Source organism: Megascapheus bottae, chromosome 10 (genome assembly GCF_031878675.1).
Source record: "Megascapheus bottae isolate mThoBot1 chromosome 10, mThoBot2.hap1, whole genome shotgun sequence".
Classification (NCBI taxonomy): domain Eukaryota; kingdom Metazoa; phylum Chordata; class Mammalia; order Rodentia; family Geomyidae; genus Megascapheus; species Megascapheus bottae.
The window spans coordinates 54,959,869-54,987,456 of NC_143518.1; the positions used below are offsets into that span (position 1 = coordinate 54,959,869).

At 45.5% G+C, this 27,588-nt stretch overlaps 1 protein-coding gene across 2 annotated transcripts; it reads left to right on the plus strand.

Annotated features, from left to right (window-relative positions):
• Window positions 1-704: 704 nt before the first annotated feature.
• Pm20d1 (peptidase M20 domain containing 1) lies at window positions 705-27,587 on the plus strand. Of its 2 annotated transcripts, XM_090341323.1 has the most exons (13): window positions 707-971; window positions 1,918-2,004; window positions 5,478-5,710; window positions 6,119-6,205; window positions 7,170-7,303; window positions 7,539-7,658; window positions 9,739-9,814; window positions 10,244-10,305; window positions 10,551-10,629; window positions 13,629-13,700; window positions 24,616-24,784; window positions 26,128-26,227; window positions 27,462-27,587. In XM_090341323.1, the coding sequence occupies exons 1-13, from the start codon at window positions 809-811 to the stop codon at window positions 27,583-27,585; spliced, it is 1,506 nt and encodes a 501-aa protein (XP_090197449.1). In that variant the 5' UTR covers window positions 707-808; the 3' UTR covers window positions 27,586-27,587. The 2 variants fall into 2 exon arrangements, with proteins under 2 accessions (XP_090197450.1, XP_090197449.1); XM_090341324.1 differs by lacking the exon at window positions 24,616-24,784 and having other exon boundaries at window positions 705-971.
• Window position 27,588: the final 1 nt, after the last annotated feature.

Below are 27,588 nucleotides of genomic sequence, written 5' to 3' on the forward strand. Positions count from 1 at the left end.
CAATTCCACAAGGGCAAAAGGACCCACTGTGGGGGCAAAAACCAGTAATAACTTCATTATTTACATCTTGTTTTTCTCTGTTTCCTTCTATGGATCTACCTGATTTTTTTTAAATCATTTTAACATAAGTTGTGTGTTTGTGCTTTTATGCTCAAGGCTGGCTCTCTACCCACTCATGTGTGTGTGTGTGTGTGTGTGTGTTTGCTCAAGGCTGGCTCTCTACCCACTTGAGCCACAGCTCTATTTCCAGCTTTATGCTAGTTAGTTGGGGATAAGAGTTGTACTGACTTTTCTGCCTGGGCCGGCTTTGAACTGTGATCCTCAGATCTCAGCCTTTTGAGTAACTAACATTTCTGAGGTGAGTCCTCAGCCCTCAACTTTAGCATACAGCCCTAGATACAGTTAATACCAGAACTTCAAAAGCCAAAAACAGACTAAGTCTGATTCATTTTATTTTTTTCCCTTCTCTCCGTTGCCTTTCAATAAAATTTGTTCTTAAACTGCCAGAAGTTTACTAGTCTCTCTAAGTAGATCAAAGGAGACTAGACCAAACCTTGGCGTAGGTCCCTACCTCATGTGGGCTAGATGCAGATCTGTTACATGGTGATAAACTACAACCCCCAAAAGGCCTTGCGGTACAGGGGCGTGGTCATTCTATCGATTGGTTGGCCAAGCATCCAGAGCCAGGCGAGACTGGTCAGGTGTGGAGTGGGGTGGGGCTAAGGCAGATGCTGGGAACTAGAGCAGCCAGGCCAGCGGTTAGGTCCAAACTCCAGCTTCCCATAGACAGCTCCAACTTCGGAGTGACATGGCTCGGGTTTGCGTGCTGGCTCTGGCAGCTGTGCTGCTTACTATTTTTGCCCGTGTCTCCAGATCCGATGGCCAGAAGGGCGGGGAGCTTCGGGGCACCCCGCGAATCCCTGCTCAGTTCAGCGGAGAAGAGCGCATCGGGATGAAAGAGGCTCTCAAAGGTGACCGTGGGTCCTGGGCTCAGCCGCGCGCGTTCATCTTCTGCATCTGTTTCCACGGAGAGAGGAGAGTTCCTGCGGGGTTCTAGATCCTGCCGGATAATGAGATGCGCCCTCACAGTGGGCCCTTTCATGAACAGTGGATCCAGAGAAAGTGCCCACACAGACATGCGCCTGCAGGCAGGGACCAAAAGCCAGCCCCTGCGGGAGGAGGGGGGACAGCCTGGCGTGGGGAGGGTGAGATTACTTTTCTGCCAAAGTGCATGAAGATATGTATGACATCGTTCTCAGGCCCAGATTTATGAATTTCTTTAAAAAGCAAAAAAAAAAAAAAAACTCCTAGATTTGTTAAATTACAAGTCTTAGCTGTAGCTCTTTTTATTTTTATTTGTGTCAGTCATGGGCCTGGACGCTGTCCCTGAGCTCTTCAGCTCAACATCAGTGCTCTACCACTTAAGCCACTTCCTGTTTTGTGGTGGTTAATGGAAGATGAGAGTGTCGAGGACTTTCCTGCCTGGCCCGGCTTTGAACCGCAATCCTCAGATCTCAGGCTCTTGAATAGCTAGGATTACAAGCATGAATCACTAACACCTGGTCTACTTGTAGTTCTCGATAGGACTAGACCAAACGATTTCACAGGCCTTGCACAGCCTGTTGGTAAAATACTCCTCCCCATCCATGCAAGGACTGAAGAATTTGTTGGGAGCACCTTTTTGTAGTTTGTTATTGTCTATGAGCTTTGTTCCAGTTTTTGAGGCAGAGTCTCACTATCTAGCCTCCTCTGGTCTCAAACTTGCTCTGTGACCCAGTCTAGATGGAAATTTACAATCTTCCTATTTCACTCTTCCTAGTGATGGTGGACTACCTGTGCCTGAGTAGGATTTTAGATTTCAATGTTGAATTCGGTACCATCTTTAATCTTCTATGTCTATCTGTTAAACTCTAACAGGTGCCATCCAGATTCCAACAGTGTCTTTCAGCCATGAGGAATCCAACACTACAGCCCTGGCTGAGTTTGGAGTATACATTCGCAAAGGTCAGCTACAAACTGAGGTTAAGAGATATTAGCAGCAGAGGCGTGAGGTTAAGGGATGTTGTTCATAGCAGCAGAGACACGGTTCTTCTACAAGGTGATAAAGGTGCATGTTTTATCACTGAGAACAGTGTAATTCCTTATGATTTGAGTTTGTAAACACTGAGGAGGTACAGTAGGGCTAAGAATGGAGGCAGAGAATGGACTATAGGTTTGAAATACTAAGCGACGACGTTGCTGTGGGTTGGAGTTTGAACTTTCACAACCTTTTCCCCTAACTATATGTTAGGCAAAAGATATTGTATAATGAACAGGTAGAACTAGGAATTCCTTCTGGATAAGCATCTAGAACCATTCCTTCGTGTACATTCCCACCTGTATACCCCATACACACATACCTGTATATTATACCTGCTTTCTAAAAATTACTGAGGCCCACCCTAGCTCATTACCACCTCATTTCTAAGTCTGTAGTCCAGGTACTGTATAAGGAAATTTTCTGCCAAGGGCCATATAGCATATGATCTTAGCTGATGGCTGATGTTTGTGTTGCTATGGGGGAAAAAAGAAAGCTCCTGACACTGGTAGCAGTAGCTCACTCCTATAATCTTAGCTACTCAGGAAGCTGAGATTGGACAGTTGAGGTGTGCAGCCAGCCGGGATAGGAAAGTCCCCACTTAACGCCAAAAAGCCAGAAATTGACCTGTAGCTCAAGTGGTAGAGCACTAGTCATGAGCACAAAAGCTCAGGGACAGTACCCAAGCCTGAATTCAAGCCCCAGAACCTATAAGAAGGAAGGAAGGAAGGAAGGAAGGAAGGAAGGAAGGAAGGAAGGAAGGAAGGAAGGAAGGAAAGAAGGAGGGATGGAGGGAAGGAGGAGGGAATGGAGGGAGGGGAGAGAGAGGTAGAGAGAGAAGTGGGAGGGAAGGTGGGAAGGAGGGAGGGAAGTGATAGATTTTAAAAAGACAACTTCTAGATTTATTGAATTTTTAGTCTCACCTATAGTTACCTTGGTGAGGCCAGCCCACGTGATTTCTCAGGCCTTATATGGCCCATTGCTCCCCACCCCACCTCTGTTGAGCTATTATAGCAATCCTTTCCCTTTATTTCCCTGTCCTGGTACATGGAGGTAGAAAGGATGGCTCAGAAGAGAAAAATAGTCTTGGAATTCCCTTGTGAAACCTCAGGTAGCATAAGGAGACCTCCCTCCCACATCACACAAAAACAGCTCCTCCAAAGCTATCAGAGGTGGGAAAAACTGACCTAGGAGCATCCTGTGGCCCATTCTCTAACACTCTGGGACAAGTGAATCTGGAATTAACACTTAGTCCTGGAAGGACAATCTGAACAGAGGAATAGTTATACAGTAAACTAAATAAGGTGAAAGGCGAGATAAAAACCCATTGTTCCTCTGATTTATGTTGTCAAGTATACATGGAATAGTCCAACAAAGCCCAAAGGGAAATCTTTAAGCTCTTTCTGTGTATCTAAAGCCACCTATGTTAAATCCTTCCTGTAGCCAGGATCCACTGGCTCATGCCTGAAATCCTAACTATTCGTTTGTTCAGGAAACTGAAATCAGAGGATTATGGTTCAAAGCCTGCATCTCCACTAAACTACCCAAAACCAGGTCAAGCTGTGGAGTACTAGCCTTAAGTAAAAGAAGTTCAGAGACAACACCCAGATCCTGAGTTCAAGCCCCAGGACCAGCACAAAAGATAAAAAAATAAAGGCCTTGTAGGGCGCAATGGCTCATGCCTATAATCCTAGCTACTCAGGAGGCTAAAATCTGAGGATTGTGGTCCAAAGCCAGCTTAGGAACTAAAGTCCTTGAGACTCTTATCTCCAGTTAACCTCTAGAAAAGCAGAAATGGAGCTATGGCTTAAAGGTAGGGCAGTAATGTTGCTGTAGAGCTCAGGGCCAGCACCTAGGCCCAGGGGTAGGACGTTAGCCTTGAGCTGAAGAGCTCAGGGCCAGCACCCAGGCTGAGGGGTAGGACGTTAGCCTTGAGCTGAAGAGCTCAGGGCCAGCATCCAGGCCCAGAGTTCAATCCCCATGACCGACAATAAATACATACATACATACATAAATGCCTTCCTGTGATTTGAATAACCAACCCTATGAAAATTCACCCCTGTATGCAAGGGGTGGCCTTATGCCAGACACTGAACTTTATCTCCATAAAATATAATAATAAGCAGACATGCTGATTTATTAAACAAAACAACTCTGATTTTTTTTATAATAGCACTAAGGTTTTAAACTGAGGCCCTCACACTTGCTAGGCAGGCTTCCTACCACTTGAACCATAATGTCATGATTTGCTGTCATGATTTTTAAAATAGGGTCTTACGTTTACTCAGCCTGGATCTCAATCCTCCTATCTATGCCTCCCACATAGCTGGGGTGTGACAGATATATATACATGATTTCTACTGATTGAGATAGAGTTTTGTACACTTTTGCCAGAGCTTGCCCCAAGCCATGGTAACTTATGAACTCAGCCTTCTCAGTAACAAGGAATACAGTTGTGAACCACTACACTCAGCTTTGAATTTGGGGAAGGAGGGAAGCAGAATCTTGCTATGTAGCCCAGGCTAACCCTAAAACTTTTTTTTTTTTGCCAGTCCTGAGGCTTGAACTCAGGGCCTGGGTACTGTCCCCAAGCTGTTTTTGCTCAAGGCTAGCACTCTACCTCTTGAGCTACAGTGGCTTTTTCTATTTATGTGATACTGAGGAATCAAACCCAGGGCTTCATGCGTGCCAGGCAAGCGCTCTACCACTAAGCCACACTCCCAGCCCAGCTTTAAAACTGTCCTCCTGTCTCAGCCTTCTGAGTACTGAGATCACAGGCATATTCCGCTATGTTGGCAATAATTTTTAAATACGAGGGTTAGAGTTAATACTAAGTAACGTAGATCTTGAAAACTGCTGTATCCAACGTTAATACAGATAGCATGTGCAAAGGTTTCTACATTTAATAATACAAAGGTCAAGAATGAGCCAGATCTTGGGAGACTGAACAACCCTATCAGTCAAGATCTTTACATGTCATTTCACAGCATTTTAAAATATAAGGAAGAAGAATCTGAGAGACTGAACAGGATCTGTAGAATCCAGCCTGGTTTTTTTCCACAAGCTTCCTAAAGGATAATGTGTGTCAACTTTTAAAATAAAAAAAAAAAAATAAGGAGAAAGAAATGGTAGGAAACAGGCCGGAAGTTGGGCCTAGCGGTAGAGTGCCTGCCTAGCATGCATGAAGACCCGGGTTCGATTCCTTGGCACCACATACATAGAAAAAAGCCAGAAGTGGTGCTGAGGCTCAAGTGGTAGAGCTCTAGCCTTGAGAAAGTTCAAGGACAGTGCTCAGGCCCTGAGCTCAAGCCCAGGACTGGCAAAAAGAAAAAAAAAGAAAAAGAAAAAAAATGGTAGGAAACCTGGCTTCCTTTCCTGCTTTTTATCCCTTTGCCTCTAGTCTTTCCAACCGTGTTCAGCACCAGCTTTGTCCAGCATGAAGTTGTGGGACAGTACAGCCACCTGCTCACTGTACAAGGCTCAGACCCCAGCTTGCAACCCTACATGTTGTTAGCTCACTTTGACGTGGTGCCTGCCCCTGAAGAAGGCTGGGAGGTGCCCCCATTCTCTGGGCTGGAACGCGACGGCTTCATCCATGGACGGGGCACACTGGACAACAAGAACTCTGTGATGGTCTGTAATGCTGATTTCTTGGCCTTGGGGCCCAAGGAATCTTCCAGAATGGGAACACTTGGCTGGCTTCTGGGAGGAAGGAGGCTCTGGTTGAAAAAAATCTTGGCTCCAAGGAAATCCGGGTTCCAATCATCCGTTTGTCTATTCCCTTTTCTGGACCTTGTACAGGGATTGGAGTAGATAATTCAGCTCTGACATTTATGGCTCTTCTCCTGATGGCAAAAGTCTTATGCAGAGCTGGCTCTCTGAACCACTGGTCCTCTAAGCCACTTATCCCCTCCTGGAAGAGAGTCTATCAAGTCCCTGATTTTCACCAGCCATGATGACATTCAACACAGCTGAATGTTTCTCCTCCTCTGCTTAGCTTCTAAGCCTTCTTTTGCTTCCATTGTTCTTTTGAACCTCTAGGCAATCCTGCAAGCCTTGGAGCTCCTGCTGATCAGAAACTACATCCCACGGCGATCTTTCTTCATCTCTCTGGGCCATGATGAGGAGGTAGAGTTGGCTCACCTAGTAGCTATCTCTGGTGGATGGGGCTTCACCCTAATCCAGTTTCTCCCCAGCTCCATATCAAGTTCATATCAAGGTCTCCATGATATGGTGTAATTGTGTGCTAACTTCTCCAGAACTGTCTACAGACTGTGATCAAAATTCAGACTCCTGGGCTGGGAGTTTGGCCTAGTGGTAGAGTGCTTGCCTAGCATGCATGAAGACCCGGGTTCGAATCCTCAGTACCACATACATAGAAAAAAAAGCTGGGAGTGGTGCTGTGGCTCAAGTGGTAGAGCTCTATCCTTGAGAAAGTCCAAGGACAGTGCTCAGATCCTGAGCTGAACCTCAGGACTGGCAAAAAAAAAAAAATTAGACTCCTAAACCATGCCCCTGTGGCTCACGCCACAACAACAATAATAATAATCATCCTAGTGACTCAGGATGCTAAGATCTGACAATAGTGGTTCAATGCCAGTCTAGGCAGACAAATCTGGGAGATTCTTATTTCTAGTTAACCGGCAGAATAACCAAGTGAGAGCTCAAGACCTTGAGTTCAAGGAGTTCAAGCTCCAGCACAAATCCTCCCCACCCCACACATATTCAGATTCCTTGTCCCGTGCCATAGATGTAAATAGTTAATATTCAGATCCCTGATAATGTCTGAACAGGCTACACCTGGGAAACATCTGTCTCATTTACAGTAATGCTACTGGTTTTGAACCTGGGCAAATCACTTCACACTCTGAGTCCCAATTTCTTTATTTGTGAAGTAGGATGAGGGAGGGCTTCCAGTCCTGACATTGAAGTACTCTGGGAAACAGAATTGTCTCAGGCCTTGCCCACCTCCAAAGGAAGAAGACTAAGAAGGAAGGTTCTAGAGCTCTTAGCTAAATTAAATGAGTGTCTGTTAGCTACCTAGAGCTATTTCTGCCTGAGAGAGACGGTGGTTGCAATGCAATGTCTGCAGGTGTCGGGGCTGAATGGAGCTCTGAAGATTGCAGCATTGCTGCAGGCCAGGGGTGTCAAGCTAGCGTTTCTTGTGGATGAGGGCAGCTTCATCTTGGATGATTTTATTCCTAACCTCAAGAAGCCTTTTGCCATGTGAGTAAAGCATCCCATCCTGCATCTTGGAACAGGATGTGAGGGGGTCTCACCCCATTTGAGATGACTAGTATCTGGAAACTCTGATGAGACAGCATCCCTTTACTGTTAACCCTTAAATTCCCTGATTCTCACATACCCAGGCTTCCCCTTCTTGTTCAGAGACCACAATTCCCATGGGCTTGTGTGCCTCTGGGATAGCTCAGGAGTGCCTGCTTGTGATCCTCTTCTATAGGGTTTCAGTCTCAGAGAAAGGTGCACTTGACCTCCTGCTGAAAGTAAATATGACTCCGGGCCACTCTTCAGCTCCTCCGAAGGAGACAAGCATTGGCATCCTGTCTGCCGCTGTCAGCCGGTAAGTAGCTCCTGGCCCCATGCTCTGATTCAGATGGAAGGCCTAGTACTTATACCACTCTGACATTGAGACTAAGCCTCCTGCCTTGAAGCTGAGATGGGAAGCTACAATGTAAGGCTATATAGGAGCCATTAGCACCCAGACAAGGGCTGGGGTCAGATTGATGATTATTTCCACAGGACTAGCAGAGACCAGCACACAAAAGCTAGGTCAGGGATCTAGGTAGCTCAGGGTCTAGCAAAACAGTTAGAAACCACAGACTGGCAATGACCAGTAGTGCTATCTAAATTCTCTACTTGCGCTGGCAGGAGGACAAAGTAAATAAAGACTGCCAGCCATGGTCAAGAAAGCAGGGTCTGCAAGAGTGGTACTTGCCTGCTTAGAAAAGTAGGAAGAGGGCTAGGAATTTGGCCTAGTGGTAGAGTGCTTGCCTAGCATGCACGAAGACCCAGGTTCAATTCCTCGGTACCACATACATAGGAAAAAAAGCCAGAAGTGGTGCTGTGGCTCAAGTGGTAGGACTCTAGGTTGAAGAAAGCCCAAGGACAATGCCCAGCCCCTGAGCCCAAGCCCAGGACTGTCAAAAAAAAAAAAGGAAAAGAAGGAAGAAAAGGGGTATCAATGTTCAAGAAGTAATGTACCCACTACATGATGAATTTAACTGTAACACCTCTATATATCACCCCAAAATACAATTTAAAAAGAAAAATAGGAAGAAGCTGGACACCAGTGGCTCAGGCCTATAATCCTAGCTACTCAGGGGCCTGAGATAGGAGAATAATGGTTTAAGGCCAGCCCAGGCAGCAAAGTCAGTGACACCCTTATCTCTAATTAGCCACCCCTAAGCCAGGACTGAAAGTGTGGCCCAAGTGGAAGAGAGCCAGCCTTAGGTAAAAAAGTTTAGAGATTTGAGGGCAAGCCCCAAGGCTAGCACAAAGAAGAAAAAAAAAAAAGGTGGGATGGGGAGTAAGTAAGAGGAAGAACGATACTCATCAAATATTAAATGGGTAGCAACCATAGTCCAGGCTCTGCTCCTGGGGACAAACATACAGTAAGGAATGAAAGATAAGGTGACCTCTAGAGTCACAGTTGGCAGAGACTAGCAGTTCTGCCGCAGTGTGGATGCACAGGATGTCAGAGAGGAGAGCAGCAGTGGGGAGGGAGCAAGAGGGGAGCCCAATTTGAATTTGGTGGACAGGGAAAGCTCCTGCTGGTGGCATAGAGGAAAGGTGGTCCTGACAGTGCTTTCAGATCTTCAGAAAACTGGACTAGGGGCTGGGAGTGTGGCCCAGTGGTAGAATACTTGCCTAGCATGCACAAAAACCTGGATTCAACTCCTTAGTACATACATAGAAAAAGCTAGAAGTGGTGCTATGGCTCAGTGGTAGAGTGCTACTCTAAAGAGAGCTCAAGGACAGTGCCCAGGCCCTGAGTTCAGGCTCCAGGAATGACAAAAAGAAAAAAAAAGCTGAACTAGTGGAAGTGATAGGGAGGTGAATGGCAGACCTCCTGATCAGGCTTGTTAGAACTTCCACCTGTAGCTGGGTGCAGTCGTTCATGCCTATAATCCTAGCAACTCAGGAGGCTGAGATCTGAGGATTGCGGTTCAAAGCCAGCCCAGGCACTAAAGTCAGTAAGACTCATCTCCAATTAACCATTAGAAAATTGGAAATGGCACTGTGGTTCAAGGGAAGGGATGGTAGCCTTGAGCTGTAGAGCTCAAGGACATCGCCCAGGCCCAGAGTTCAAGCCCCACAACTGACCAAAAAAAAAAAAAAAAAAAGCCAGGTATGGCTCACACCTGTAATCCTAGCTCCTAGCTAGGAGATCTGAGGATCTCGGTTCAAAGCCAGCCTGAGCACTAAAGAATTCAAGACTCTTATCTCCAATTAAACACTAGAAAATGGGAAGTAGGACTGTGACTCAAGGCATAGGGTGATAGCCTGGAGCTGAAGAGCTCAGGAACAGTGCCCAGGCCCAGAGTTCAAGCCTATGACCTACAAAAAACAAACTTCCACCTGTCTCCCTCTCACCTTGGGCTGCAGTGGCTAAGCTCCTCAGAATTCTGTTTCTCTTCCAGACTGGAGAAGACACCAATGCCAAACATGTTTGGAAGTGGGCCATTGAAAATGACACTAAAGCAACTGGCAAATGAGGTATGAGAGGAACATCACTTCCTTCCCGCTAGCTGTAGAAGATGAACCACTGGGTAGCAGAGAAAGGACCTGTGGAGTAAGGAAATAACCTTGGTGCTGACCAGTATTCTGCCATTCCTAGCGAACAGCTGAGCCTGATCAAGAGACCTGGCTTGTTCCCTGGGGCTTCTGGAAGTATCCACAACCTCACACACCTGGTCACCCGTTACATGGTGGTTCTAACTCATCCTTAGGGTTACTGAGCAATTGTTCTAACCAATCAGCTAAAAGTCCAATGAGGCAGAAACTCCCTTGCCCTTTTGCAGAGCCTTAGCCAACTGAACTTAAGGCACCAAAGCAAGCCTAAGGCAGAGAGACTCTGGCCCCAGTGATAGCGACCAGGTTGGGCCAGTCCCTCTGATCCTGCTAACCTTGTTCTTTCCCTTTCAGTTTCCCTTTCCTACCAATATGGTCTTGAACAACCTGTGGCTATTTCAACCCCTTGTAGGCAGGTAAAGTATTGTCTTCCTCCAAATCCCTCACCCCAACACTACAGACCACTCAGCCCCTCTCCTTGGCCTGTGTGGGCCTGAATAATCATCTCTCATCTATAGATGTTAAGTCTAATACACATATGGGCTCCCTCTCACAGTCTTAAAGATCTCTATGGTTTAGAAAAGTGGGGGAACTTCCAGCCCTTTCTTTCTCCCCATTGGCTAATTCTTCCTACCATTTGACCTTAGTCCTTTTGCTTTAGGTTAATGGAGAAAAATCCTATAACCAATGCTCTGGTCAGGACCACCACAGCACTCACCATGTTCAATGCAGGGATCAAGGTAAGATTTCCAGAGTCAAGGTTGTCCCTTCTGCTCGCTGCCCACTTCTCCCTCCACTTCTTGACTTTCTCCTCTGTCTCTGGCGATAGTTTAAATAAAAAGGACCAATGTCCTCTGTCCTCAAGAGCCTTCTAAATTCACTGGCCAAATTTTCTTTTTCTTCTTTTCTTTTTCCTTCTTTATTTTTTTGTCAATCATAGGTCTTGAACTCTGGGCCTGGGCGCTGTCCCTGAGCTCTTCAGCTCAAGGCTACTACCCTACCCCTGCAGCCACAGTGCCACTTTCGGTTTTCTAGTAGTTAATTGGAGATAAGAGTCTCACAAATTTTAGTGCCCCAGCTGGCTTTGAACCGCAATCCTCAGATCTCAGCCTCCTGAGTAGCTAGGATTACAGGCATGAGTTACCGCACCCAGCTTCTGGCTAAAATTTAACAGGGAAAATGTATTTACTTATAAATCTGATCTTATAGACTAAAGGCTTCTAATCTTTCTACCATAAGAGATCTTCTTAATAATCATTCTCAATATCAAGCTCACTTCTGTCATCCTACTTTCTCAGAAGGCTAAGATCTAGAGGATCACAAGTTTTGAAGCCAATCCTGAGCTAAAAAGGTGAAAAGACTCCATCCCTAAAATAACTAGCAAAAGACCAGGCTAGAGGCAGGAGATGAGAAGGCAAGCTGTGTGAGCCTGAGGACCTGAGTTCAAAATCCAAGTACTAGCTGGTCTCAGTGGCTCATATCTGTAGTCCTAGCTACTCAGGAGGCTGAGATCTGAGGATCAAGGTTCAAAGCCAGTCCAGGCTCTAAAGTCCGTGAGACTCTTAGCTGCAGTTAACCACTAGAATACTGGAAGCGGTGCTGTGGCTCAAGGGGTAGGTTGGTAGCCTTGAGCTGAAGAGCTCAGGGACAGTGCCCAGGCCAAAAAAAAAAAAAACAAGTACTGAAAAAAAAAATCATTCTCATGTTTTAAAAGACCTATCCGCCTGGGATCAGGAGTTTGTCCTAGTGGTAGAGTGCTTACCTAGCATGCATGAAGACCTGGGTTGGATTCCTCAGAACCACATAGAAAAAAGCCAGAAGTGATACTGTGGCTCAAGTGCTAGAGCTCTAGCCTTGAGGAAAAAAACGAAGGACAGTGCTCATGCCCTGAGCCCAAGCCCAGAATTGGCAAAAAAAAGAAAAGAAAAAAGAAAAAGAAAAAATAAGAAAAGACCTATCCACCTAACTGATTTAATGTCTAATTAATATATTTTCTCCTGATGTAATGCTAAATTAAGAGAAACTCGGTTACATTTATAAAGTATAATAGGTGTAATATATATAGCACTTAAAACTTACACGCTGGCTGGGAGTTTGGCCTAGTGGCAGAATGCTTGCCTAGCATGTATGAAGACCCAGGTTCAATTTGTCAGTACCACATACATAGAAAAAGCTGGAAGTGATGCTGTGGCATAAGTGGTAGAGTGCTAACCTTGAGAAAGCCCAAGGACAGTGTTCAGGCCCTGAGTTCAAGCCCCAGGACTGGCAAAAAAAAAAAAAAAGAAAAGAAATCTTATACACTATCTTTTCCCAAAATCTACAGAATATTAGAAGGTCTTAGCAAACATTTTGGGGGGGGGGGGGACAGTTCCGGGCTTGAGCTCAGGACCTGAACACTATCCTTGAGTTTTCTCAAAGCTAGAGCTTTACCACATGAGCCACAGAAACACTTCCAGCTTTTTCCATGTATCTGGTACTGAGGAATCAAACCCAGGGCTTCATGCATACTAGGCAGGCACTCTACCACTAAGCTAAACTCCTGGCCAGCAAACATAATTTTTTGTACAAGGTTTACTTTTCTAGAGATAAGTTCAAATGAATCGATACCTTGAAAAAAAATAAAAAACAACAAAAAAAACCCATGTATTCCAAAAATGACTTTTTGGCAAATTAGTCCACTTCTCGTTGGATTGGCCACTAAAGGAAATGAAAGAATCAAGCCTGGCCATTCAGAGCCATGGGCCTTTCTGAAATCTTGGAACTTAGACCATTCCTATAATCATCAGTAACGGCAGTACAACTGAGGGAGCACCCTTGGGGGCGCCATCTGCCTGGGGGATGATACGACCTTGAAGAGCAATGGTAATCTGAAGCCCAAGTTGGGTATAAGTGAATGGTGCCTCCCAATGAATTCCTGACATAGCTAACTGATGTGCTCAGTGTGTGACCTGACCAGCTGCCTGTACTGTTTGTCAATCAAGTAGTATGTGTAGTACGTGTCCTTGCATCAAAGTGGGGGTTTTCTCCCTGAGCATGCTTCTACATTTGTCACTTTATTTGATCATTCTAAGAGCTCTATGAATAGCATTGTCCTAACTGCCAGTTCAAGAAACAGGCTCAAAGAAGAAACAGGTATCAAAACCACACAGCTAAACTGGACGCCGGTGGCTCACGCCTGTAATCCTGAGATCTGAGGATCACTGTGCAAAGCCAGCTTAGGCAGGAAAGTCTGTGAGACTCCCATCTCCATTAACCACCAAAAAGCTGAACACAGTGGTATGGGTCAAATAGTAGAGTGCCAGCCTTGAGTGAAAAGTTAAGGCACAGCACCCAGGCCTTGCATTCAAGCCCCATCAACAGTGCATATGTGTACACACACACACACACACACACACACACACACACACACACACACACAGAAAAAGAAAAAGAAATTTCCATGAAAAGGACACATAGAAGGTTCCTGATCACACTACACAGGGCCAAAACAGAGAACGCACCCTGCTATGTAGTTCCTATGACCCCTCTAGGACCAAGAAGCACAAAGACCTAACCTCTAGTTCTGCATATAACCACATAGCAAGAGCTCAGAGAAGATAAAGGCAAACTGAAAGTTAAGCCCTGGATCCTCAAAACAGCTTCCTCTGTCACTCCTGGAAGCAGCTGGTGGTTCCTGGGCAGAGGTCAATTGCAGAAGACTTGAGGTAGGGTCAGATAAGGTTTATGCTTCTCTCCCTAGGTGAATGTCATCCCTTCCATGGCCCAGGCAACACTCAACTTCCGGATTCACCCTGCACAGACAGTCCATGAGGTATGTGCCTTGTGTTCCGTATAACAAGTCCAACATCAGAGCCATCAGGACCTAGGTGTAACTCCAATCTGACCGTTGGGCTGGTCTCTCCCTTGTTCAGCCTCCATTTTCCTTTCCTTTTCTTTCTTTCTTTGGTTTTGTGTGCGTGCACACATGGCAGTAGTAGGCCTCCTGGGTGCTGTCCCTTAGCAGGCTAGCACTCTACCACTTGAGCCATAGCTCCATTTCTGAATGTATATATATATGTGTGTGTGTGTGTATATATGTATGTATTAGAGGTAGGAGTCTTAATAGACTTCTCCACCCCCAGGCTAGCTTTAAACAAATCTCAGCCTCCTGAGTAGCTAAGATTACAGGTGTGAGCTCCCAGTGCCCAGCTTCAACATCCAGTTTTCCAAGGCATCCTATATGTATCAGCTACTTGTCTAGGCTCAGACATCTCTAGAGGAAGTTGAAGTCTTAGGGGTGGGAGACAGTGAAAGCGAGTAGTAGCTTGCTGCATGTTGAACACCATTTAAAGTCTAGATATGTCCGTTGAGTCCTCACCACCATCCTATGAGGTAGAAACTGCATTACTCTCATTCTACTGGATACAGAGCAATGAAGCATGTAATGACAGAATCAGCGCATTGGTGGTCATGTTTCAGAATCTGTGCTTTCAGTAACAACTCTACTATAACTATTAGAGATGAACAAACTACCATCATAGCAAGGGCACTGAAGCTGCCTTAGAGGATAAAAATCTCTCCCAACCACTAGAAATTAACCTAGACCTCCAGGAGCATCAGGGCAGTATCCAAGTAAGATAATCATTGTGGCTGAACAATAGGATGAATTGGGAAATGTAAATTGATAGGCCCATGAAACTGCAGCTTCGGAGATGAAGGCCTTGGAACTTTAGGTTCTGATCTGAAAGGAGATACCTTTCAGAAGTCTTCAAACAGATCCATAGATTAGTACTTGCTATTCTATGGAGAGGTACTAGTGTGGCAATACTAAAATGATGCTGGAGTAAATAGAGACCTTTAAGACACTTTTGCATCATCTCAGGCACTGCATATGAGGATCTGACCTGAGCCAGGGTCATGGGGCCAAAAGGCCTCTTACTTAAAAGAGTTCAGTGGGGGACTGGGAGTTTGGCCTAGTGGTTAAAGTGCTTGCCTAGCATGCATGAAGACCCGGGTTCGATTCCTAGGTACCACATATAGAAAAAAGCCGGAAGTGGTGCTGAGGCTCAAGTGGTAGAGCTGTAGCCTTGAGAAAGTCCAAGGACAGTGCTCAGGCCCTGAGCCCAAGCCCAGAACTGGCAAAAAAAAAAAAAAAGAGTTCAGTGGGGCGGAGGAGAGGGTAATAAGATAATACCTTGAAAAAAAGGGAGAATGGCTCCAAGATATCTATCCTGGGTAATGGCCAGTTCAAGGAGAAATGACTTAGAAGTCTGAGAAGGCATGGGGCTTGGTGCCTATAGCCAAAGTTGTTTGGGAGACTGAGATGTAGGTGGTGATACAGTGAGATCCTATTTGTTTTTGTTTTGTTTTTAAAGAGGCTAGGTGCCAGTGGCTCATGCCTGTAATCCTAGCTATTTAGGAAGCTAAGATCTGAGCTCTGCTAGCCTGGGAGGAGACTCTTATCTCCAGGTAACCAGCAAAAATTAGGAAGTGGTGCTCAAGTGGTAGAGCATCAGCCTTGAACACAAAAGCTCAGGGACATGTACCCAGGCTTTAAGTTCAAACCCCACGACTGGCACACACATATACACTATATCTCTCGGTCTGGGATATAGATCAGTGATAGACTGCTTGCCTGGTTTGCGCAAGGCACTAAAAGAAAGATGTTTGAGAAGTTTATAATACACTCATAGAAAAGTATAGAAGTATCCCAGAGTGGTATTAATGTAATTGGAACTTGGAAACTCGGCACTAGTGCTGCTGTGATGAAAGGGTATCTTGGGCCAGGAGTGTGGCCCAGTAGTAGAGTGCTTGCCTAGCATGCACAAAGACCCAGGTTCGATTCCTCAGTACCACATACATAGAAAAAAGCCGGAAATGGTGTTGAGGCTCAAGTGGCAGAGCTCTAGCCTTGAGAAAGTTCAAGGATAGTGCTCAGGCCCTGAGCTCAAGCCCAGGACTCATAAAAAAAAAAAAAATTAAAAGTGGATCTTATTTTATTAGGGAATCCAACTTCCTCTGGCCAGGCAAGGCTAAGGTAGAGATGTTAAAGGGTGAGCAGAAGTTACATAAAATGTAACTTGACATCTCTATGAAATACCAGATTATTCAAATATTTAAAAAGAATTTGAAGTTGGGCAACAGTGTCTCATGCCTTTAATCCTAGCTACTCAGGAAGCTGAGATCTGGTGGATTGTGGCTGGAAGTCAACCTAAGGAAAAATGTTCACTAGATTCCATTTCTAAAATAATCAGAAGAAAAATGCTAGAGAATGGCTGAAATAGCACCAGCCTAACCAGCAGGAAGTCCTGAGTTTAAACCTCAGTAATTCCAAAATATAAACTTGGAGCTAGAGTTGTAAGTGAGAGGTATAATACTTGCCTGGCATGTGCAGGCACTGAAAAAGGGAGGAGGGAGGAATAAACCTAGTCATTCAAAAATTAACCAAAAAGGCAACCCAAAAGTTATCAAGTGGGCTATCAAGTGAGAGGCAGATCTAACACCGTTAGACCTACATTATCTTAATAATCACAAGATACACTTAGACTTTTGTGGTCCTTTCTTGAATGCCCTCCCATAGAGATTTCATCTGTCCCTACACAGGAGGGTGGCACCCACCTCTTCAGATCAGGGAGTGGTTCTGTTGCTTTTCATCAGGTGCCAACCTTTGTCCTATCCCTGAGGGCCCATGGGGCCAGGAAATCACTGAATTTCCCTCCCTGAGCCTCTTTCCATCAGTTTTTCCCAGCCTCATTCCAACTCCATGGCCTTTCCAAGGGCTGTTTCCACCCAACCAAGGCTTTCATCTCCCCAGGTCCTTTGGCACTAGTGCTTCCCTACTCTCTCCCCTCCACAGAGGCCAGCCCTGGACTATCTGATGGCAGCCCTGCAATCCTCAGCCCCACCCTGACCACCTGTCCCAGAGAACAGTGGAAAACCTCCACAGGCAAAAAGCTTGTGGTTCCCATTGGTGCAGCACTTTCTCTAGAGCCCTGCATCAGACACACAGCCTGAGGGTTGCTCAAATCCTCCTGCTGGATCCAGCAGGAACACGAGCAGGCCCCTAAATCCTCTTCCTCCATCTTCAATTTGTCTCTCACTTTCCAGATTTAGATAGGCTCCAGCATCTATCAATAAGGAATATGAGTCTCTCTGGGCTTCTGTGGCTCGTACCTGCAATCCTAGCTGCTCAGGAGGTTGAGATCTGAGGGTTATGTTTCAGAGCCAGCCCAGTCAGGAAAGTCCATGATACCCAAAAACCACAAGTGGCACTGTGGCTCACAGTGGTAGTGTTTAGCCTTGAGCAAAAGCGCTCAGGGACAGCGCCAAGGCCTGTTGGTCCCATGACCAACAAAAAAATGAAGGAAGGAAGGAAGGGAGGGAGGGAGGGAGGGAGGGAGGGAGGGAGGGAGGGAGGGAGGGAAAGAGAAAAATAGGAAGATACCTTTAGAAATTGAAGAGGCTGGGCCGGGAGTTTGGCCTAGTGGTTAAAGTGCTTGCCTAGCATGCACCAAGACCTGGGTTCAATTCCTTGGTACCACATACATAGAAAAAAAAAGCTGGAAGTGGTGCTGAGGCTCAAGTGGTAGAGCTCTAGCCTTGAGAAAAGTCCAAGGACAGTGCTCAGGCCCTGAGCTCAAGCCCAGGACTGGCAAAAAGAAAAAAAGAAAAAAGAAAAAAGAAATTGAAGAGGCTACTGTGTAGATTGGAAGGTTGGTTCTGAATGGGCCTAAAATAATAGGGGGAAAAAAAGGCTATAGGAAGAGGATTCAGGGAGCCTCTTGGAATATGCTATCTTGGAAGGGAAGGCCTCAAGTCTACAAAGACTCAGTCATCGTATTATGGAGACTTGCTCCATCACTTATTCATTCACTAAAGTCCACTTACTGTGAACTAGGCATTGGGAGAGTAGTAAAGCAGAGACCTGACTCCCATTCTGCTGGGATTATAGTCCAGTGGCAAGAGAGTGATTTTAGGATAGTGGTGGGAAAGTAGGCTGAGTTAGACAAAAGGGGTCAGTGGAGGCCAGAGAAGTCTAAGTCATTGAGAAGCAAGAAGAATCCATGCTGATCCAGGTTAAAGGAGTTCCATTTTGGGGGGACATATTAGCATGTGAAGAATAGTAGTATACATTACTGGAGCCAATACACGAAAGTGTTCAGGTCAGGGTCCTTGAACATAGCATTCAGTAAATGCTGTTTGCCAAGCCTGCTGGTGCGTACTGTATTTCAGCACTCAGAAGAATGAGATAAGAAAATATCTCAAGTTTCAAGACCAGCCTGGATTATGTAGTGAGACCTTGTCTCAAAAAAAAAATCATAAAGAAAAAAATGTTAGCTGATATCTGTTGGATTATGATAGAGTAACTCTCTCCCATGTAATAAAAGAGATACAAGAGTAGGAGGAGGCTGGGAGTTTGGCCTAGTGGTTAAAGTGCTTGCCTAGCATGCATGAAGACCTGGGTTCGATTCCTCGGTACCACATACATAGAAAAAAAGCCAGAAGTGGTGCTGAGGCTCAAGTGTTAGAGATCTAGCCTTGAGAAAGTCCAAGGACAGTGTTCAGGCCCTGAGCTCAAGCCCAGGACTGGCAAAAAAAAAAAAAAAAAAAAAAAAAAAGAGTAGGAGGATGCCGGGTGCCTGTGGCTCAGGCCTGTAATCCTAGCTACTCAGGAGGCTAAGATCTGAGGATCGAGGTTCAAAGCCAGCCTGGCACAAAAAGACCTAAGACTCCTATCTCCAATTAACCTCTAGAAAACCAACCGGGAAGTGGGACTTGGCTCAAGAGTAGGGTGGTAGCCTTGAGCTAAAGAGCTCAGGGACAGCACCCAGGCCCAGGGGTAGGGCAGTAGCCTTGAGCTGAACAGCTCTGGGACAGCACCCAGGCCGAGTTCAAGCCCCATGAGCCACACACACACACACACACACACACACACACACACACACACACACACACACACAAAAGAGTAGTAGTAGGAGAAAGAGGGTTGTACCGATGGTGAGAAAGACCCCAAAGGTACTTTAGAGCATATTAACTTTTCAATTTTGTATTTCTATTCCTTTGAACACATTCCCAAAGCCTGTGTCATTGTCTCTTGTATGTAAAGATATTTTCCTTTCGCATGAATGTACATTTGTTGAAGGCAAGAACAATAGATTCTCTGAAAAACAAAAACAAAAACAGCTCTTTGGTTTGCAAGTCCAGCTTCCAACTGTTGTATGGCTACTCACTGGAGACCTAGGGCAGCCTGCTACCTAATATATATTATCCCAGGGTATGTATATCTATGTATGCATCTGTGTGTATGTGCGTGAACTTACAGTACTAGAACTTGAACTCAGGGCCTGAACACTGGCCTTTCACTTTTTCAGTCAAGACTAGCACTCTACCACTTGAACCACAGCTCCACTTCTGACCAATTTGGTGGTTACTTGGAGATAAGAATCTCATGAGCTTTCCCACCCAGGCTGGCTTCAAATCAGTCTAAGGATTTCAGCCTCTTGAGAAGCTAGGATTATAGGCATGAGCCACTGAGACCCAGTGGCTACAGACTATATCTACAACCTGTAACTGTTTACCTCTCTCCTTTTTGTTCATATTGTGTGCACCCCACAGGCTATAATACAATGCTAGACACATCCAAAACACAGAAAAGAATCCCAGGACGTGTTAATAGATGAGCAAGCGAGAGACAGAAAGCAAGGAGCTCACCCTCCACAGTCACACAGCTACAAGTGATTTCCAAGGCACAAAGTTTGGGATTACACCTCTATTTTTGTGCATGCCATTCCTCTGCTCAGAATCACTCTTCCCACTTCTTATCAGTTTTATATCCTCCTTCAAATTCTGGCTCAAAATTCACACCCCTGCGGCATCTATCTCAGATGAACATCTCTTTCCTGGCTTTCCTCCTTCCCTCCGTCTGTTTGTACTCATGTATTCAGAAAGCAGTAATGGATGGCTCTGGTGCAGTTAGGTAGATCCCAGCTCAGCAGTACTGACTGGATAATTCCGGGCAACACTGTTTAGTGAAACAATTCCTATTGTCATTTCTATGGGTTCACATCTTTTAGAGCTCATGTACACAACGTTTTTTTTTACATGCCTTTCATGTGCTCCACACTAGAAATTCAGAAATGAGATAGAGAAATTCACATGAGTCAGGACCTGGCCTGGCAGTGGTGAACGACCTGGATCTGCAAAGATACAATCTCTATACCTTCCTCGGTTTCTAGAGCAAGAACCTCAAAGGAATTTGAGATAACAGATATCAGACATAATCCCACTCTATTTCATGTAGAGCAATTTTAGAAATGTTTCTTTAAAAAAAAAAATGCCAGGGGCCAGGAGTGTGGGCGAGTGACAACATGCTGGCCTAGCATGCAGAAAGCCCTGGGTTCAATTCCCTGGAACCACATACACAGAAAAAGCCAGAAGTGGCACTGTGGCTCAGGTGGCAGAGTGCTAGACTTGAACAAAAAGTGTGAATTCAAGCCCCAGGATCGGGGGAAAAAAAATGCCAAGCCAGGCTCAATGGCTTACACCTGTAATCCTAGCTACTTAGAAGGCTGAGATCTGAGGATCGCTGTTCAAAGCCACTAAAAGGACCGTGAGACTTCACAGTGCCCTGGCCCAGAGTCCATGACCAACAAAAAAAAAAATGCCAGTTCTGTCAGGTGCCAGTGGCTCACGCCTATAATCCTAGCTACTCAGGAGGCTGAGATCTGAAGATTGTGGTTTGAAGCCATCCAGGGCAGAAAAAGTCCCCTGCAGATTTTTATCTGCAGTTAACCACTCAAAAAGTGTATGTGGCTCAAGTGGTAGAGTGGTAGCCTTCATCAAAGGAGCTTAGGGACAGCACCCAGGCCCTGAGTTGAAGCCCCTGACCAACAAAAAAATGCCAGTTTGGGGGCTTGAACTCAGAGCCTGAGCACTATCCTTTACTCAAGGCTGGCAATTTTACCACTTAAGCCACAGCTCTACTTCCAGATTTCTGCTGGTTACCTGGAAATAAGAACTTCAGGGACTTTCTTGTCCAGGCTAGCTTTAAGCCTGGGTCCATGCAGATCTCAGCTTCTGAGTCACTACAATTATAGATAATTACATATGTGATCTGTCAGCCACCAGCTTTAGGCTAGAAACTTTCAATAGGTCAAAATGTATCCAGACAGGGGCCAGGAGTTTGGCCTAGTGGTAGAGTGCTTGCCTAGCATGCACAAAGACCCGGGTTCGATTCCTCGGTACCACATACATAGAAAAAAGCTGGAAATGGTGCTGAGGCTCAAGTGGTAGAGCTCTAGCCTTGAGAAAGTCCAAGGACAGTGCTCAGGCCCTGAGCTCAAGCCCAGGACTGGCACACACACACACAATGTATCCAGACAGTGTGGACATGTCTGCTTACCCTCGCTAGTCAGGAGGTGGAGACAAAAGGATGACCAGTCCACACAAGTAAGACTTTTATTACCTGAGAAGGAAAATGAAAAAGGGACTGGGAGCATGGTGTCAATCAACAGTAGTATGTTGGTGTGACCAGCTTGCATAAAAAGATTCAAAACTGGGGCTGGGAGCATAGCCTACTGGTAGAGTGTTCATCTAGCATGCATGAAGCCCAGGGTTCGATTCCCCGGTACCACATACACAGAAAAAGCCAGAAGAGGTACTTTGGCTCAAGTGGCAGAGCACTAGCACAGTGCCCAGGACCTGAGTTCAAGCCCGAGGACTGGCAAAAAAAAAAATCAAAACTATGGAATGGAAGTACTAATCCACTAAGCTATTATCCCCCCCCTTAATTTTTTTGTTTGTCAGTCTTGGGGCTTGAACTCTGGACCTGAGTGTTGTCCTTGAACTCTTCAGCTCAGGGCTAGCACTCTACCACTTGAGCCACAGTGCCACTTCCCTGTTAATTATTTTGTCTTTTGCAATGCTTGGGATTGAACCAAGAGCCTGCATACTGGTAGGCAAATGCTCAACCACTCAGCCATATCCCCAGTCCCTAATTCTTATAATATAATATTTAGACCATACATGCTAGAATAAAACTTGACTCTAAGTAAAAATGAACAGATGAGATGTTCAGCTACTCAACAACAAAGAATTTGCTTTGATTTAAATAATCATTTTGGCACTAGAAGTGGAGAGCCTTGCTCTCCTCTGGCTTCTACTCCTGGCATGGGATGTGGCCTAAAAGGGATGCTTCCGGGATGAGAATGTAGTATCAAACCCACTCAGATGGGACTTGAACCACAGCATTAAAGTCACCATCACTCAGTGAATCAAGCTAGGAGTCATTTCTTTTTCTTTTTTTTTTTTTTGCCAAACCTGCTTAGACTCAGGCCTGAGCTTTCTCAAGGCTAGAGCTCTACCACTTGAGCCACAGCACCACTTCTGGCTTTTTTTCTATGTATGTGGTACTGAGGAATCAAACCTGGGTCTTTATGCATGCGAGGCAAGCATTCTACCACTAGGCCAAACTCCTGGCTCCTACTAGGAGTCATTTGAGTAGCTGCACAGCAACTGCTTCTCACCTTCGGGCAGATAAGAGAACTGCCCCGAGCTTCAGTGGGACTGAATTTTTAAAGGTGAACACCACACGCAGGTGATCATAACCACAAGCAGGTGGTTGTCATCGTATGACATCACCTTAAGGCAGTAACCACAAGGAGGAAACCACTTGCAGGTGGTCAAACCAGTCAGGCAATTTTACAAGTCAAGCAATTTTACAGAAGCAGAATTTGGCAGTTAAGCTTAGCACAGTATTACAATACCCCATTCAAGTGATTGTCCAGATATAGTTCATCCCTCTTTCTAGGACAGAGGCAGGGTTTTGTTTTTGTTTTAGTGCTGTCCCTTTAAGCTACAGCTCTACTTTTGTTGTTATTTTTGGTGGTGGTGGTGGTGGTGGTGGATTGGAAATAAGAGTCTCAGACTTTTCTGCCCAGGCTGGCATTAAAAGGCAATCCTCTGCCAGCTGCAGTGGCTCACTCCTGTAATCCTATCAACTCAGGAGGCAGATATATGAGGATCAAGGTTCAAAGCCAGCCCTAGCACAAAAGGACCTGAGACTCTGATCTTCAATTACCCTCTAGAAAACAGAAGTGGGGCTGTGACTCAAGGGGTGGAGTGGTAGCCTTGAGCTGAAGAGCTCAGGGACAGTGCCCAGGCCAAGTTCAAGCCCCATGAACCACAAAAAGACAAAGGCAATCCTCAGATCTCAGCCTCCTGAGTAGCTACGATTACAGGCATGAGCCACCAGTGCTCAGCTCAGGGGCAGTCTTGTAACAACTACTGATCAGATGGATTGAGGCTATGCTGGATTTCTCTTGAGTGTCAGTGGCCTTGAGGGACCACTGAAAGTCTCCTAGTCCATTCAGACATGTAACCTAAATCCTCAGGGTCTGGTGTGCATCCTTCCTGAGATTTTACTGAATTCCCAGTAAAGCTGAATTTCCTAGGAGTTTCCTTGGGTTCCTTCCTCAGGAAAGAAGGCAAAGAAAGAAATACCCCTTTGCTCCTGAGTTTTTGTGTGTGCTGAGCTCCTCTTCCCAGCTCCAGAGTAATTGGTACAAACAGGAAGCAAGAATGGCTAGACAGGCAAAGAGAAGTGTATGGACCTCTGGTTACCTCTCTGAGACTTTCAGGGTAGAACAGGATCCTCTTACCAATAAGATGGCTGAGATTCCCTTTCTACCAGGTTTTGTTATATTTGCATCTAGCCCATGGCTAATCACCCAAGGGAAAGGCACAAAATTTCCTAAGCTGGATATACCGGTGGCTCACGCCTGTAATCCTAGCTACTCAGAAGGCTGAGGATTAGCAGTTCAAAGCCAGCTCAGGCACAAAAGTCTGTGAGACTCTTATCTCCAATTAATCACCAGAAAACTCTGAAGGGCTCAGGGACAATAGCCAGGCCCAGAGTTCAAGCCCCAGGACCAACAAAAAAATGTTGTTTTTTTTTTTTTCCAGAGTATTCAATTCTCTATCTGATTCATAGACATAAGAAGAATCTACCATGCTGTAACTTGCTTTCAGGGACTTCCTAGCTCTCACAATCACCTATAGCCACAGAGTTGAAGGAGAGGTTCCAATCCTAAAAATAAATAAAAATAATATATATATTATATATATATAATATAATAAGTCCTTTCTGTAAATCTCAGGACTTATAGAATCTGTAACTGTGCCTTGCTAGAGACAAATCATTTTTTTGTGGCTCATGGGGCTTAAACTCGGCCTGGGCACTGTCCTTGGACTCTTTAGCCTAAGGGTAGGCTACTCTCAAAGGTAGGCTACCACCCTACCGTTGAGCCAAGCCCCACTTCCCACTTTCTAGGAGCTAATTGGAAATAAGAGTCTCAGGTCCTTTTGTGCCAGGGCCGGCTTGGAACCCTGATCCTCAGATTTCAGCCTCCTAAGTAGCTAGGATTATAGGCGTGAGCCACCAATGAGGAGTCGAACCCAGGGCTTCATGCATGCTAGGCAAGCACTCTACCACTAAGCCACATTGCCAGCCCCAAATCAGGACTATTTTAATTCATGATACTTTGATAAATAAGAGATGAACTCTAAAGCAGGGGGGAAGAGGGAATGCTAGAGGGGATGAGATTTGATTGTCATATATTATAAACATGTATGGAAATGTAGCAATGAAGTCCCCTCTGTATGCCTAATTTATCTAAATTAAGTAGATAATTAATCGTTACATTTTTATTTTAAGAAAGAAATCTAAACCGTTTGCTTTTACCCTGGAGATCCTAGAACTGGTCAAGAACATTGTGGCTGATGACCGAGTCCAGTTGCACGTGTTGAGGGCCTTTGACCCCCCACCCACCAGCCCTTCTGATAACCAGGCCTTTGGCTACCAGCTGCTCCGCCAGACCATACAGTCCATCTTCCCGGAAATCAGCATTGTTGCCCCCGGTAATGACTTCATCAGCTGTAGCTGGAGGAGTGCAGCAAGGGCTGGGCTAGTTTCTTATCCAATAGCTACTGCCCCACCCCCACCCCAGCTGTTCATCCTGGAAACAGCTGGCTGCTCCCCGATGGGACTGGAACTGTATTTTCCCCTCAGGGTGGAAGTGAGAAAGCAAACAGGAAAGGAGCAAAAACAATAAATTAAGTCAGTCAGTCCAGGGTCCTTGCTTAACCTAGCCCAGCTGAGACTATTCCCATTTAGCACAGAGATGGATGGACTGGAAATGGACTTGAAATCCATACCTTCTCTGGAGGAGTCAGAGTGGAATCAAGATGTGGATCTGCTTCTGAGTCACACTGGGGTGTAACACATCAGGTTATCAGCAAAGTCCAGCATGTCAGCACAGAAAAGCCTCCAGGCCCATAATACTTGCTTCAACTCCAGTTGTTCTTGTAGCCAATCCAAACCCAGAAACTCCTCTCTGTTCCCCTTTCTTGGTCTTCTAGCTTACCATTCAAACCTACCTTAACAATGATGCTACAATAGCAGGCTGAAAGAGGGTCACCCAGACTCACTCTCAGATTTGACCTAGCCACCCTGGACCCTGACCTAGGGCCATACAGAATAAAGGTCAGATAATAAAGACTATCTAGACTGATGGTTCCTAAAATAGTGAAATGGTCCAGGTAATGGGAACTGAATCAAGATATGAAGAGAGAACATTCAGCATGGATCGCTGAAGAGATAGTCATTGCTCTTGGGAAGAGATTCTATGTTCCTGGCTAAAATTATGAGGGCTGGTACTCTACCACTTGAGCCACAGATCTACTTCTGGCTTTGTATTTTAATAGGCTTTTATTGTTCTTATTAAAATGTTGTACAGAAGGGTTACCATTTCTTAAGTCAGGCAATGCAGACAATTTTTTGGACAATGTCACTCTTTCCCTTTGCTCTCTTTCAGTTTCCCCTCCCATCCCTTCCACATAGTGTCTGCTGCATAGCATGATTGCATTTGTTCACCCTCCCTCCATCCTTTCCACTTTTGGCTTTTTGATGATCACTTGATGATAGGAGTCCCTTAGGCTTTTCTGCCTGGACTGCGTTCAAACCCCAATCCTAAAAATCTCAGCTTCCTGAGTAGATAGAATTACAGGCTTGAGCCACTGGTGCCTGTCTAAACTATTGCTTTTATAATGTTTTGAGAAAGGACAGTTTGTACCACAAAACACAGTCATTGCCTTTGCTTCTAGAAAGGCCCATGCATTGCTCTATAGTAAGCAAGAGTTCTAATTTTCCAGCTACCCCATTTCCAACACATAAAACCCTTCTTTTTATCTTCCCTTTCTAGGTATTTCTATTGCCAATACAGACAGCCGGCACTACAGCAACCTCACTAGTGGCATCTATCTGTTCAACCCCATCTACCTGCAACCACAGAGCTTCCAGAGGTGAGTGGAATAGGCTTGAGGAGCAGGGAGGAGAGAGTCCATCCACCCATCCAGTCCCTTCCTGCTATGGAAATATTCCCACACCATAGGGGAAAGCTGGGGTTTGGCAAACATTTATAAAATAGAGAAACTGTAGAAGCCTAGTGTCCCCAGTACCAGTCTTGCTACTCCCTAGAACGGGTAGGAATTTCCCCTTTTGAAAAAGAATGGAGAGGAACCAGGAGTTTGGCCTAGTGGTAGGGTGCGTGCCTAGCACACCACATACATCCATTCCACATACATAAAAAAAGCTGGGAGTGATGCTGTGGCTCAAGTGGTAGGGCTCTAGTCTTGAGAAAGCCCAAGGACAGTGAATTCAAGCCCCCGGACTGGCAAGAAGATGGAGGAGGAGGAGGAGGAGGAGGAGGAGGAGGAGGAGGAGGAGGAGGAGCAGGAGGAGGAGGAGGAGCAGGAAGAAGGAAGGAAGGAAGGAAGGAAGGAAGGAAGGAAGGAAGGAAGGAAGGAAGGATGAGCATTGAGAGAATTGAGAATTGGGTGATTAGAGAACAGCTAATGGAAATAAGACCTTCATTTTGGGGTGGTGATGATACATGCTTGTAATCCCAGCATTCAGGAAGCTGAAGTAGTAGATACATAATGAAACCCTAGCTTTTTGTTTTTTCTTTTTTGTTGTGTTTTTAATCCTTGGGGGCTTTTCCTCCCTTTAAGAGAGGCTTAATCTCAGAATCTTGTCGTCTTAGAGAGACTTGCCAGGGGCCTGTGTCTCACACCTGTAATCCTAGTTACTCAGGAGCTGAGGATTGAGGTTCAAAGCCACCCAGGCAGGAAAAGTCTGTGAGACTCTTATCTCCAATTAAGCACGAAAGGCCAGAGTGGAGCTATGGCTCAAGTGGTAGAGGGCTAGTTTTAGGCAAAAAAGCTCAGAGAAAGCACCCAGGCCCCAAGTTCAAGGCCCAGTACAGCACATACACACGAACATGCGCACACACACACACAAAGAAATGCAGATATACAATATGAAGTCAAAGGCGAGCTTGTCCTTCCATTCTCGTAAGTACTGTGGAATCTAAGGCCCCATAGTGTTATCTGTCATGTCCTGTGCTCTGCTTTGACAAGGACTCCTTGGAAAATTTTGAATCCTAATATGTGGGGAAAGGCAGGGAGGATACTCTGTAATGACATGATGCTGTCACTTGGCCCTTTATCTACCCCCAAATACATCTCTTTCCCTCAGCATCCATGGACTCAATGAGAAAATCTCAATCCAGACGTATGAGACCCAGGTGAAATTCATCTTTGAGTTGATCCAGAATGCTGACACATACAAGACATCCGTCCCTCACCAGCATGAACTGTGAGAG